This window comes from Corylus avellana, chromosome ca2 (assembly GCF_901000735.1).
Source record: "Corylus avellana chromosome ca2, CavTom2PMs-1.0".
Classification (NCBI taxonomy): Eukaryota; Viridiplantae; Streptophyta; class Magnoliopsida; order Fagales; family Betulaceae; genus Corylus; species Corylus avellana.
In genome coordinates this window covers 45,983,556-45,996,298 of record NC_081542.1, presented here as the reverse complement: position 1 = coordinate 45,996,298, position 12,743 = coordinate 45,983,556, and the positions used below count along the sequence as shown (strand labels likewise).

Sequence of the window (12,743 nt, the reverse complement as noted above, 5' to 3'; positions counted from 1 at the left end):
AAGTAATTAATTTTATTTTATTTTATTTAGTTTAATTAATGAGTTTTAAAATACATTTGTACATTCAATTATTTTTTAATATTTTACTAATCGATCTGTTTTAGACTTTAAAGGCTTCAAAAATGTACCTACTCCATCACTCTTCCAGCACCCTCAAAACCTGCATTTTTTAAGCATAGTAGTATTCACTCAGATATGCCATCTCGAGGGAATATAGAGCCAAGTGAGAGACCTCAAGGCAACTCAATCCAAGCCTCAGCAAATATGGCTTCAATTTCGGAGCTCTACCCTCGCTAGTACTTTATGAAAGCTACAATTAACAACTCTTAATTTTGTGTATTCAAGTTTTAATCTTTTATAATGTTACCCTTCCATTAAGAATGATTATAGGTCAAAATTACAAAAATATCATATTTATTAAAACAAAACAATTGACGATCCACAGCTTGGCTGTGGTTTGGCCACCCATGGCCAAGGCCAGGCCAGGTCTAGCCAGACCCGGCCAAGGGTGGGTCATGCAGCCCACCGCCCACAGCAGACTAAAGCCATTAGCATAATGGACATTTTATGTCACTTGTGGGTCACATAATGCATTTTTCGTCTAAGTTAATAAAAAATACTGATAGATGGTATAAGTATTCGGTAGCTTGAGAAGGTAAATTTGAGGAACATTGTAAATCGAGCAAAGGTTAGGAAGGATAAGCAAGCAAGTTCCCCAAAAGAGAATTGATAACAGATTTCAATAGGATTAACTAAGCACAAAAGTGCAACGGAAATAATTATTCAGCCTTCACCAGCTCCACCAAAGATCTTTGCAACGAAATAATGACAGGAAACCATAGCACTACGGCAATTTCAGATCATATCGGCAATAACTATATCTCTTCCCAAGCTGCACAAGCTTCTTTGCTTCCTCCATTTTAGACTCCTTAACCAGTGTATTCACAACAAGCTGCAATAACGAAACATCAACAAGGAACTTCCTCTTGAAAATTTCCTTGCACAGATCAAAGGCAAGCTCCAACTCACCCTTCTCACAAACGAAGGGGACAACTATCTCGAATGTCTTTTTACCAGGGGCACTCTCGCCCTCCCCCACGTGATCGAACCACCACTTGGCTTCCTCCAAGTTCCCCTCAATAACATATCCTTTAATCAGAGCATTGAAACTAAATGCGTTTGGTTTGACTCCCCTAGTCTTCATTTCTTCAACCAACTCCATCGCCTCTTTGGTTTTCTTGTCCAACGCCAATCCAAGCAACTTTGCATTGTAACTCCTGATGTCAGGGACAACATTCTTCTTCTGCATTAGCTCCCATATCTTTTCACCATCCGAGACCCGACCCTTCGCATATAATCCATTCAAAAGGGTATTGAATGTAAACAAATCTGGCTCCAAACCCTTCTTTTCCATCTCTTCAAGCAACAAAACCGCTGAATCAAAGGAACCCATCAGACAAAATGCCTTAATAACTGTATTGTACGAAATCAAATCCGGTTCAATAGACAACTTCTTAGGTAACGCCTTAAAAAGCCCTTCAACAAAATCAAACTTCTTCGAGTTTACACAAGCCCCCAAAAGCGCATTGAGGGATAAGACTGTGCACCTGCAATTCCTGTCAGACATTTCATAGAACACTTTATGGGCATGCTCAAACATGCCTGCTTTTCCATATAAAGACATGAGTCGGATCGAGAAGCCTTCTTTGGAGATATCCTCATACTTCTTTTGGTCTTCAAGGATCTCTTCAATCCATCTGAAGCATTTTGCCTTAGCGAGCTTGCGGACTGTGTCTTCGTATATTCCAGCTCGGGTGCGGAACCGTTTAAGCTCGGAGTACTTCTTGAACTTCTGTACAAGGCATTCAAGGCTGCGTTCTTTGTAGAGATCGTTGGCAATAGATTTGATGCTAGTTGTGGAATTCGGTTGAGGGAAAGTAGAGAAAGAGCGGTAGAGAATGCGAGAGAACGACATCATTTGCTTGTTGGGAGGTTTCGGGTTGGAAGAGAACTGAAGGAGTGAAAATGAGGGGGAGTCTTGGGTTTTTAAGAGGGTTTAACGGGTTTTTGGCAAAATATACCCAGCGAAATTCTTGGAAATCTGCACATCTGGTAAATGCAGGTAAAGATCATTAATGGCATATAGAGGGATTGGAGTATTTTGCCTTATAAAGATCATTAATGGCACATCTTGAGTACTTAACTTGAGTACTTGAGTACTCAAGATGGCTTAAGTACTTATCATCCTTCCTTCTCAACAATGTTGAGACTGTACTTTTGAGATGTTCACACAAGAGGGGCTAGGGGGATTTGAACTAAAGACCTCCGCTTTATAAGGCGTGGTCTCCAGCCGATTGAGCTACCTCTTAGAGACTGTTGAGATTGTACTTGGTTACACTTTGAATGACCTAGCTATTCTATTTCCCAAATTAAATCACAAACAGGGTTTTTTCATATGATATTAAAAACCACGTACAAAGTAATCTCTCAAACTTCCGTCTTCAGGAATCCATTCATTAGTCATGATCACTTGCCCAAAAAAAAACAAGAAATCAAAAAAGAAGTTCAAGACCGGTAGAGGAGGAGGCACAAGCTCAGAAATACTTTCAGCAAGAAAAGACAGTAGATAAATTATCAGAATAAATAGCTTAAACAAGATCAACTAAGAATAGAATTGCCGTTGCGCTACTTGTCCAATTGCATTTTCCGACTAAAACAAGAAAAGCTCGACCTTTCAAGCTCCCACTAAACCCCAGCCTTTTTGAAATTTGTTGTAGTACCATAAAACATTTGACCTACGGGACAAAAGACCAACAAAAAGCGATTGCACTACTCATCTGAGGGCAATTTCAGACTATAACGAGCGTACTTATTAAACTTCCCCAGCTCCACAAGCTTCTTCGCTTCCTCCATTTTAGACTCTTTAACCAGTCCATCCACCACAAGTTGCAATAGCGAAACATCAACAAGGAACTTCCTTTTGAGGATTTCCTTGCACAGCTCGAAGGCAAGGTCCACCTCACCCTTCGCACAAAAAAAGGGAATAAGAATATTGAAAATCACTCTATCCGGGGCAAGGTTGCTCTGCCCTATCTTATTGTACCACAGCTTAGCTTCCTCCCAGTTCCCTTCATTAACAAATCCTTTAATCACAGCAGTGAAACTAAACAGGCTTGGTTCGACTTCCTTACTCTTCATTTCTTCGACTAACTCAACAGCCTCTTTGGTTTTCTTCTCCAACGCCAATCCAAGCAACTTTGCATTGTAACTCCTATCATCCAGAATAACATTTTTCTTCTTCATTCGATCCCATATCTTTTCACCATGCAAAAACTGACCCTTCCCATATAACCCATGCAAAAGGGTATTGAATGTAATCAAATCTGGCTCCACACCCTTCTTCTCCATCTCATCAAGCATTGAAATTGCCAAATCAAATGAACCCATCTCGCAAAACGCCTTGATAACCGTATTATACGAAATCAAATCTGGTTCAATGGACAACTTCTTTGGCAACTCCTTAAAAAGCCCACCAACCAAGTCAAACTTCTTCGAGTTCAAAGCCGCCCCCAAGAGCGCATTGAGGGATAACACAGTGCGCGCAGGCTTCCGGTCATGCATTTCATCAAACACTTTCTGGGCATGCTCGAACATGTCTGATCTCCCGTATAGACTTATAAGTCGGGCAGAGAAGCCTTCTTTGGAGATATCCTCGTACTTCTTTTGGTGTTCGAGGATCTCTTCGATCAAGTTGAAGCATTTCGCCGAAGCAAGCCGATGGACAGTGTCTCTGTATATGTTAGTTTTGGCGCGGAACAGTTTGATCTCGGAGGATTTCTTGAACTTCTGGACGAGTTGTTTGAGGCTGCGCTCCCGGTAGAGATCGCGGGAAATGGATTTCAAGGTAGGTGTGAAGTCGGATTCGACGGAGGTGGAGAAAGCGCGGCGGAAGATGCGAGACAACGACATCGTTTGGGTTACGGTGTGAAAACGCAATGGGTTGGTAGTCTCAGGCCCTTCGGATGAGTTCTCGTCTAAGGGTTTTGACTCTTTGAGAGGGTTTTATAATGTTAAAAAATGTACGGTGCAGATTAAATCTAATAGATTTTAAAAAGACGACGTCGTCTCTTAATATTTTGGATTTGCCAAGCTCAACCATGGAGATCGTGTGGTTTGATATACCAATCAATGCTACACTAATGGAGGAATACACGAGGACCAGAGAGAGAATGTATAGAGCAGATCAAAAGAAACTAGGAAGCCAAGCTCAAGTGCTCAACCATGGACCCCATATGGAAATACAGGAGTGCAAATCTTCATAGCCAATGAATGACAAATCTCTAACCTAAGGGAAGTGTGGTAATAAGGAAAAATTGAGTCTGATTGTTACCGCAAGGTTGAATATTGTAGAGGTTGTGGGCTGTCCATTTTCCTTTGATGAGGCTCAATTCCCACAATTGTCTATGGATGGTGCTTCGGTGAGAGCGAGTTTTTAAAAACATAGTTTTAAAGGCCATATTGACATTTAATTAAATGCTTAATTTCGTTTTGACATCGCTATTTTTTAAAAATTGTATGTTTTGAAACCGCAAATCTAAATCTGTATAATTTATTCTGTACCATCATCCCATCTCTAAATGAAATGGATAGATCCTCATCGAGAAAATTCTAATCCATTAAAAATAAAATTCAATTCAACCATAAATTTGTCATTTTAAGGAGCACCGTAGAGGAACCAAACTACCCTATCTTCGTAGACTGTGTTTGGTTTACAGACAAATAAAGGGTAGGAGTTCACCCTTCACCTTCTCAAACAACCCACCACATGGTACTTATTAAACTTCCCTTTCATGTATAAACCTTTGGGGTTTTGAGAGGGTTTTATTAGGGTTTATATGTGGCAACTGAGTGTAGAAGTGTTGGGTGGAACCTCAATGGCAATGGCATGTAAACTCAAATTTTCATTGTATTAGAATAATGGAGTAGTATAACGAGCATGCATATTAAATTTCCCCAGCTCCACAAGCTTCTTGGCTTCTTCCATTTTAGACTCCTTAACCAGTCCATCCACCACAAGCTGCAATAATGAAACATCAACAACGAACTTCCTTTTGAGGATTTCCTTGCACAGGTTGAAGGCAAGGTCCACCTCACCCTTCTCACAAAAAAAAGGAATAAGCATATTGAAAATCATTCTATCTGGGGCAAGGCTGCTCTGCCCTATCTTATTGTACCACAGCTTAGCTTCCTCCAAGTTCCCTTCATTAACAAATCCTTTAATCACAGCATTGAAACTAAACAGGTTTGGTTTGACTCCCTTACTCTTCATTTCTTCAACTAACTCAACAGCCTCTTTGGTTTTCTTCTCCAACGCCAATCCAAGCAACTTTGCATTGTAACTCCTATCATCCAGAACAACATTCTTCTTCTTCATTCGATCCCATATCTTTTCACCATCCGAAAACTGACACTTCCCATATAACCCATGCAAAAGGGTCTTGAATGTAATCAAGTCTGGCTCCAGGCCCTTCTTCTCCATCTCATCAAGCATTGAAATTGCCAAATCAAACGAACCCATCTCGCAAAACGCCTTGATAACCATATTATACGAAATCAAATCTGGTTCAATGGACAACTTCTTTGGCAACTCCTTAAAAAGCCCACCAACCAAGTCAAATTTCTTCGACTTCAAACCCGCCCCCAAGAGCGCATTGAGGGATAACACAGTGTGCGCACACTTCCGCTCATGCATTTCATCAAACACTTTCTGGGCATGCTCGAACATGCCTGATCTCCCATATAGATTTATGAGTCGGACCGAGAAGCCTTCTTTGGACATATCCTCGTACTTCTTTTGGTGTTCGAGGATCTCTTCGATCCAGTTGAAGCATTTCGCCGAAGCAAGCCGATGGACCGTGCGTTTGTATATCTTGATTTTGGTGCGGAACAGTTTGAACTCTGAGGACTTCTTGAACTTCTGGACGAGTTGCTTCAGGCTGCGGTCCTTGTAGAGATGGCCGGAAATGGATCTCATGGTAGGTGTGGAGTCGGATTCGACGGAGGTGGAGAAAACGCGGACGAAGATGCGAGACAACGACATCGTTTTGGGTGTAAGAAGAGAAATGACGGTGTGAAAACGGAGGCAATGGGTTGTTAGGCTCGGATCTGCTTACATGCAGTTGTTAAAATAACCGCACTGCTGCCGTTAAATTTTGAACAGTCCAGATTTAATACTAGTAGTTAGGAGACATGTCACTTTATATGATTGAAAGTTGAAACCAAAGAAAGAGAGGGTTTTATAAGGGTAAGAAAGGAATACGAAAAATGCGACACAAACTTTCGTTATTCTCTCAAATGCTTATTCCTTAATTTGACCCTAAAAATTATTCCATGGTAATTTTCACCGTTACGTTAGAAAATAGCATTTGAAGGTGTAAAATTAAGAGACAGAAATTAGCTACAAACCAATCTAATAAATTGACAAGTGTCTCTAAAGTATGTGAGAAGCGCCTGTTTTCTTACTAATACTATTAAAAAAAAACATGTGAGAAGTACGTGCTATTAAAAAATAATATGTGAGAACCACATGTTAAGGGACACTTGCAATTTATTAGACTGATTTGTTAAAACTTTCTTATTACAAATTGGTTTGTAACAAATTGCAACAAACTAATTTGTAGCTAATTTTTATCCAAAAATTAAGAGTTTGTGTAACATTTCCCAAAATGCATATAAGTGGAATGGAGAGAATCCAAATTTGGTTTTGTTGTATTTAGAGTCTGCTGTGCGATTTTGCAAGTAAAAAATGACATTCTAAACAAAATTGCGGAAAATATAGCGTTTAGAAGTGCTTTTAAAAAATTGTAATTTGAAAATATATATATATATATATATATATATATATATATAGGCAAATTAGCGCATTTTTAAAAAAATGTGATTGTAAGGGCCAAAATTGATATTTAATTAAATGCTTAGCTACATTTTAAAATTGCTATTTTTTAAATTATACGTTTTGAAACTGCAAATCTAAATGATCCTTTAATCTAAATCTGTAAAATTTATTCTAGACCATCATCACATCTCTAAAATGAAATGGAGAAATCTTCATCGAGAAAATTCTAATCCATTAAAAAAAAAAAAAAATCAAACGACCCTATCTTCGTAGATTGTGTTTGGTTTATTTTTTATTATTATTTTTTTTGGTGCATTGTGTTTGGTTAACGGTACTCAAATTTATTGGAAACAAAAGTGAGGAGTTCACCCTTCACCCTTCTCCCTTCTCCATTCTCAAACAACCCACATGGTACTCATGCAGTGATACAAACCACATTCTTTCGCCTTGTCATGGTTGGCTTAGGAATAGGATTGTAACTAGAAAAATAAAAATAAAAGCTTAGGAAATAGAATTGTAATTTAATAGAGGAGATTATCTACTCCAAATCACCCACCCATTTATACTATCTAGTTCAACAAAACCATTGTCCAGACCAGACCAAAAGAAAGAGTTATTTGTCTTTTAGGTCGCGAAAAGGAGACATTACAATTCTAATGGTAGATTGAGGGGATAGTGCAAAAATTGGAACATTGAGAAGAGGGGGGAGACATTACAAAAATGAGAGTAAAAAAGGGGGTAAATGTTGTTAACCCAAAAACATAGAACCCAAAAAAGAAGAAGTTAAGGGATAGTCAACCACCCCAAGGACACAATTTAGATGGTTGAGAGAATGGTCGGTCACTCTAAGAGATTGTTTGACCACCTCTCTCATCTCGAAGGAGAGGGGACTATCACCTACCATTTATTGATTTCTTTTTGCTTTCTAATGCTTATATGGCCTAATTTTGGTTGTACAATTTGAATGAACCATCTGGATTAAAATGAGTAATGCTACAAGTCTCTTTTGTGTCTCTCCAAGAGTGATATAGCTCTTAAAATCATTATTGGGCTTATAATTTATTGTTATTAAATTTTGATCAAATGATGATTTTAAAAATCACCTCATTTTTTAAGGAACACAAGAAGAACTTCTAGAATTACTCGGATTGAATGAATCACATAACTCTATAATTCTATAAGGGACCTTAATCCAAAAATATTTTAGTGGGCGAGAGATTTCTTTCCTTATCAAATATATCTACACTTCAAATATATACACACACTTCAAGCATCAAATAATAGCCTCATCGCCATTCTAAATGGACCATCAATAAACTCATTCGTATCCATAAGTATGATGCTATCTGGACAAGGATCAAATCTTTCAAGGTTTCTCACAGACAAACAACAACAAAATGCAGGTTAAGGCCAAAAAAAAACACTACATTATAAAATCATAACCCACGAAAAAGAGTTCCAAAAAAAAAAAAAAAAAAGGATGGATTGGACTACTCATCTGAGGGCAGTTTCAGACTATAACGACGGTACTTATTGAACTTCCCCAGCTGCTCAAGCTTCTTTGCTTCCTCCATTTTAGACTCCTTAACCAGTCCATCCACCACAAGCTGCAATAACGAAACATCAACAAGGAACTTCCTTTCGAAGATTTCCTTGCACAGCTCAAAGGCAAGCTCCACCTCACCCTTCTCACAAACAAAGGGAATAAGCATCTCGAAAGTCTTTCTATCCGGGGCAAGCGCGCTCTTCTCTATCTCATTGTACCAACGCTTAACTTCCTCCAAGTTCCCTTCATTCATATATCCCTTAATCACGGCATTGAAGCTGAGCGTGTCTGGTTTGACTCCCTTGCTCTTCATTTCTTCAAATAACTGAACCGACTCTTTGCTTTTCTTCTCCAACGCCAATCCACGCAACTTTGCATTGTAACTCATAACATCAGGAACCACATTCTTCTTCTCCATTCGCTCCCATATCTTTTCACCATCAGGAAACTTACCCTTCCTATATAACCCATTCAAAAGGGTGTTGAATGTAATCAAATTTGGCTCCACGCCCTTCTTCTCCATCTTTTCAAGCACGGAAACTGCGGAATCAAACGAACCCATCTCGCAAAATGCCTTAATAACCGTATTATACGAAACCAAATCCGGTTCAATGGACAACTTCTTCGGCAACTCCTCAAAAAGCTCACCAACCAAGCCAAACTTCTTCGAGCTTACACACGCCCCCAAGAGAGCACCAAGCGATAACCCCGTGCGCTCGCAGTTCCGGTCAGGCATTTCATCGAACACTTTCTGAGCATGCTCGAACATGCCCGCTCTTCCATATAGATGCATGAGTCGAACTGAGAAGCCTTCTTTGGAGATATCCTTGTAATTCTTTTGATCTTCGAGGATCTCTTCGATCCAGTTGTAACATTTTGCCGAAGCGAGCCGGTGGACAGTGTTTTTGTATATCCCAGTTTTGGTGCGGAACCGTTCGAGCTCGGAGAACTTCTTGAACTTCTGGACGAGGCGTTTGAGGCTGTGCTCCTCGTAGAGATCACGGGCAATGGATTTCATGTTAGGCCTGGAGTTGGATTCGACGGAGGTGGAGAAAGCGCGGCGGAGTATGCGAGAAAACGACATCGTTTTGGATGACCTTAGAAGAGAAATGACTCTGTGATAGGGAGCAACGTGTTTAGTGGGTGCCTTTTGGGTTTTGAGAGGGTTTTATTAGAAGTGTTGGGTGGCACCTCAATGGCATGTAAACTCAAATTTTCATTGTATTAGAATAATGGTTTAAGTTATTAAATTTATTAATTACTCCTACACATCACATTAAGGACAACCATATCTTTTTTTTCTTTCCTTTTTTTTTTTTAAAAAAAAAAAGAAAATTCCAATATTTCAATTAAGAAAATCAAGTCGTACAACTTCCAGCAATTACAATATCACAGAGGAACACCGGGTAATTCTCCATCCAAATTTCTTCCGCACGAGTCTAGGGCACCGCCTTCGTCAACAGATATGCCGTCATATTTGCTTCATTTCTAATATGCCCCACAAACCATGACCGGAGACTATACAATATAATCTTTGAATCTTCAATCAAATTAACATACCTCTACCATATCATCTATATGTGACATTTGTGAAAATGTCCCCTTTTTGTGTCTTGAAACCTAGCCAAAATCCGTAATTTTAGCATGATTTTCTTTGTTTTATGTGGCAATAAATAGAAAGGACTTGAGTGTACCATTAGGAGCAAAGAAAAAAGAAGCATGTACCACTACAAATATGAATGGTACTCAAATTATGTAGTGGATACAAAAGTGAGAGAGCCTACCATTCTTAAGGTACCCACTTGGTACACTACATGACACAACCCACATCTTCTAGCATTTTCATGGCTGGCTTAGGGAATTGAATTTTTTTAAAAAAAAGTACTTTACTGGAGGAAAATATCTGCGGTAACCACCCAAATTCGATTGTACTTATAATACCAGTACTGAACAAAACCACTGATTGATACAAGCAAAGAAACATCAAGAATATTTTGTTTAGCAGAGATATCTGTGCTGCTTATTGAATATATACATGCTCTTCAAGCATCCAATTATAGTCTGAAAAGTACTTCCACTCTAAAACGAACGATCTATTAACTCATACTAGTCCATTAGTATGAGCCTATATGTGATTAGATCCATGAATCAACATTGTAGCTTAATTCAGAGACAAATGCGGGACATTATTACGTATTTAGTTTAGATTCATGAACGATCTTTTAACTCATATTTAACATGGCATTAAAATGAAAGTTTGAGTTTGAACTTTTGTCTTTAGGCTTTCGGGATAAGCAACAATTTAACATATTCCAATAACTTTCTCTCTCACACACTCCCACTTTCACTCCTGTGCCAAAAACTCCCCCGAGTCTCTTAGCAAAACAAGAATCGTGCTTATTAATATAAGCATTGTGTTAGAATATAAATCAAATTATTAAATAAAACTCCTTTTATAAACTTAAGCTTTTGAGACAAATTGTGATTTAACAAATTGTACAGGCGCACAAAAATTTGCAACAGCACATAGAATCTCTCTCTCTCTCTCTCTCTCTATCTCTTACACATGTTAACCTTGTGAGGGGCAGTTATATAATCTCACACAATATCAAACAAGTGCAAGAGCTCTCTCTCTAACTAAATTAACCCAACAACCAATTTCTGCACAAAATGAAATATGAAATAGAGTCTGCCTTGACTGAATTACACATATCAGAAGAAGGTAGCAGAAGGGGAAGGATGGGCAGAAGGAGGTACAGCAATGACGATCAGACAGAGTTCAAGTCTAAGAACTTGTTTGCTGAAAGGAGGAGGAGGCAGAAGCTCAGTGACAGGCTGCTGGAACTACGTGCATTAGTCCCTTTCATCACAAATGTAACATCCCAACATCATTCTTATTTCTCCTTATGCTTAATTCACAAAAGTTGTGTTTTTTCCAACAAGCATTTATACAGGTTCTGAAATTATGTCTTTTGTTTGGTTGTAGATGAACAAAGCAACTATTATCGAGGATGCAATTACATACATCCAGGACCTGCAGATGAATGTGGAGGTTCTTCAAGAACAGATTTTCGAAATGGAAGCATCATCTGAGGAGGAAGCAAAGCCAGGAACAGAAGAAACTTATGCTGCAGACGAGATGAAGAAAAGCGGGATTCAGGTTTATCAACTGGTTGCTGATAAGTTGTACGTTTGTATATATATATTGAGCTCTTTGACTCAAAACTTTAATGGTGACTTTCATTTTGCTGTCATTAGGCTGAGGTTGAAGCCGCCCAAATTGATGAGAACAAACTTTGGGTAAAGATAGTCCTCGAGAAGAAAAGGGGTGGATTCAGTAGACTGATGGAGGCCATGGGTGCTCTTGGATTTGAACTCTTTGATACAACTGTTACTTCCTCCAAAGGAGCAATGCTTGTTTCATCTTGTGTTAAGGTTAGTAAGAACAAAACATTTTCTTTTCTTTTTTTAAATATTATATGCCTCTGTCGGATAAATTCCGGATATCAGAGGACTCGAACAACCAATCTCGTGATATTAACCAAGCTACTGGAGCATTTGAGGTAATTTGATCTAGTGGACAAGAACAAGCATTTTTTTGTGGCACCTTTCCAATATTACTCATAAACAGAAAAAGAAAAAACCATGTTCTCTTCTGTACCTCAATCGTAACAAAACAAACTCATAACAAACTACAACGTCTCAGTAGGACATCCAATGCTATGATAACAGACAGAACCAAAAACCAAATCTGTTTCTACATGAACTTTCATAAGTTTCAACAGATAATGTTTATTTATTGTACATTTTTTTTTATAACTTCAGGGAAAATATGGTGAAAGGATTCAAGTTCAGCACACCAGGGAGTTGCTGTTAGAGATCATTAACGGCATATAGAGCAATTCAGAGTATAACTGTTGATCTTCATCTATACAATTAAAATGGGAATTTTTTTTTTTTTAATATATATATATAGCTGCCGTAGCATTTGGAGGTTTGAAATTAATGGTGATTATATATGTTTGGTGCAATTAATGTATTGATCAGCCAAGACATTTTTTATAAACTGGTTCAAGATTCATGAATTAAGACAAACATAAACATAATCTCACGAAGTATTTGATTAGCTTCTTTGTACATTTTGGAAAAATCCCCCTTTCCCTTTTCTTTTTTAATTCTTTTTGAAATTCTGAAGTCACTTTTGGGTACCTTTTATTATGGTTGTCTCAGCAAGTGTGTTACTTTAGGAAATATAATGTTTATTTATGAATAGTTTATGAAAAATTGACAGGGACATTAGGG

General features: G+C 38.3%; 5 protein-coding genes across 5 annotated transcripts; 1 reads left to right on the top strand and 4 right to left on the bottom strand.

Moving 5' to 3' along the window:
- Window positions 1-798: 798 nt before the first annotated feature.
- LOC132173029 (small ribosomal subunit protein mS79 (rPPR3b)-like) lies at window positions 799-2,081 on the bottom strand. The gene has a single exon (XM_059584591.1). The coding sequence runs from the start codon at window positions 1,976-1,978 to the stop codon at window positions 845-847; it is 1,134 nt and encodes a 377-aa protein (XP_059440574.1). The 5' UTR covers window positions 1,979-2,081; the 3' UTR covers window positions 799-844.
- Window positions 2,082-2,565: 484 nt separating this feature from the next.
- On the bottom strand, window positions 2,566-4,183 carry LOC132171261 (small ribosomal subunit protein mS79 (rPPR3b)-like). The gene has a single exon (XM_059582537.1). The coding sequence runs from the start codon at window positions 3,967-3,969 to the stop codon at window positions 2,830-2,832; it is 1,140 nt and encodes a 379-aa protein (XP_059438520.1). The 5' UTR covers window positions 3,970-4,183; the 3' UTR covers window positions 2,566-2,829.
- Window positions 4,184-4,734: 551 nt separating this feature from the next.
- Window positions 4,735-7,455, bottom strand: LOC132169998 (small ribosomal subunit protein mS79 (rPPR3b)-like). The gene is made up of 2 exons (XM_059580925.1): window positions 7,452-7,455; window positions 4,735-6,165 (listed from the first exon to the last, which is right to left on the bottom strand). The coding sequence occupies exons 1-2, from the start codon at window positions 7,453-7,455 to the stop codon at window positions 4,970-4,972; spliced, it is 1,200 nt and encodes a 399-aa protein (XP_059436908.1). The 3' UTR covers window positions 4,735-4,969.
- Window positions 7,456-8,167: 712 nt separating this feature from the next.
- On the bottom strand, window positions 8,168-9,576 carry LOC132171591 (small ribosomal subunit protein mS79 (rPPR3b)-like). Its single transcript, XM_059582955.1, has one exon. The coding sequence runs from the start codon at window positions 9,523-9,525 to the stop codon at window positions 8,386-8,388; it is 1,140 nt and encodes a 379-aa protein (XP_059438938.1). The 5' UTR covers window positions 9,526-9,576; the 3' UTR covers window positions 8,168-8,385.
- A 1,519-nt stretch (window positions 9,577-11,095) lies between these two features.
- LOC132168542 (transcription factor DYT1-like) lies at window positions 11,096-12,382 on the top strand. The gene is made up of 4 exons (XM_059579542.1): window positions 11,096-11,315; window positions 11,428-11,601; window positions 11,700-11,876; window positions 12,267-12,382. Exons 1-4 carry the CDS (start codon window positions 11,112-11,114, stop codon window positions 12,336-12,338), a joined length of 627 nt encoding a protein of 208 aa, XP_059435525.1. The 5' UTR covers window positions 11,096-11,111; the 3' UTR covers window positions 12,339-12,382.
- The last annotated feature ends 361 nt before the right edge of the window (window positions 12,383-12,743 follow it).

Excerpts from the sequence above, each read along its gene's own strand:
- LOC132173029 (XM_059584591.1), bottom strand. The coding sequence starts at position 1,978 with ATGATGTCGTTCTCTCGCATTCTCTACCGCTCTTTCTCTACTTTCCCT.
- LOC132171261 (XM_059582537.1), bottom strand. The coding sequence starts at position 3,969 with ATGTCGTTGTCTCGCATCTTCCGCCGCGCTTTCTCCACCTCCGTCGAA.
- LOC132171591 (XM_059582955.1), bottom strand. The coding sequence starts at position 9,525 with ATGTCGTTTTCTCGCATACTCCGCCGCGCTTTCTCCACCTCCGTCGAA.
- LOC132168542 (XM_059579542.1), top strand. The coding sequence starts at position 11,112 with ATGAAATATGAAATAGAGTCTGCCTTGACTGAATTACACATATCAGAA. Across the intron at positions 11,316-11,427 it reads TAGTCCCTTTCATCACAAAT|ATGAACAAAGCAACTATTAT; the intron begins GTAACATCCCAA and ends GTTTGGTTGTAG. Across the intron at positions 11,877-12,266 it reads TTGTTTCATCTTGTGTTAAG|GGAAAATATGGTGAAAGGAT; the intron begins GTTAGTAAGAAC and ends TTATAACTTCAG.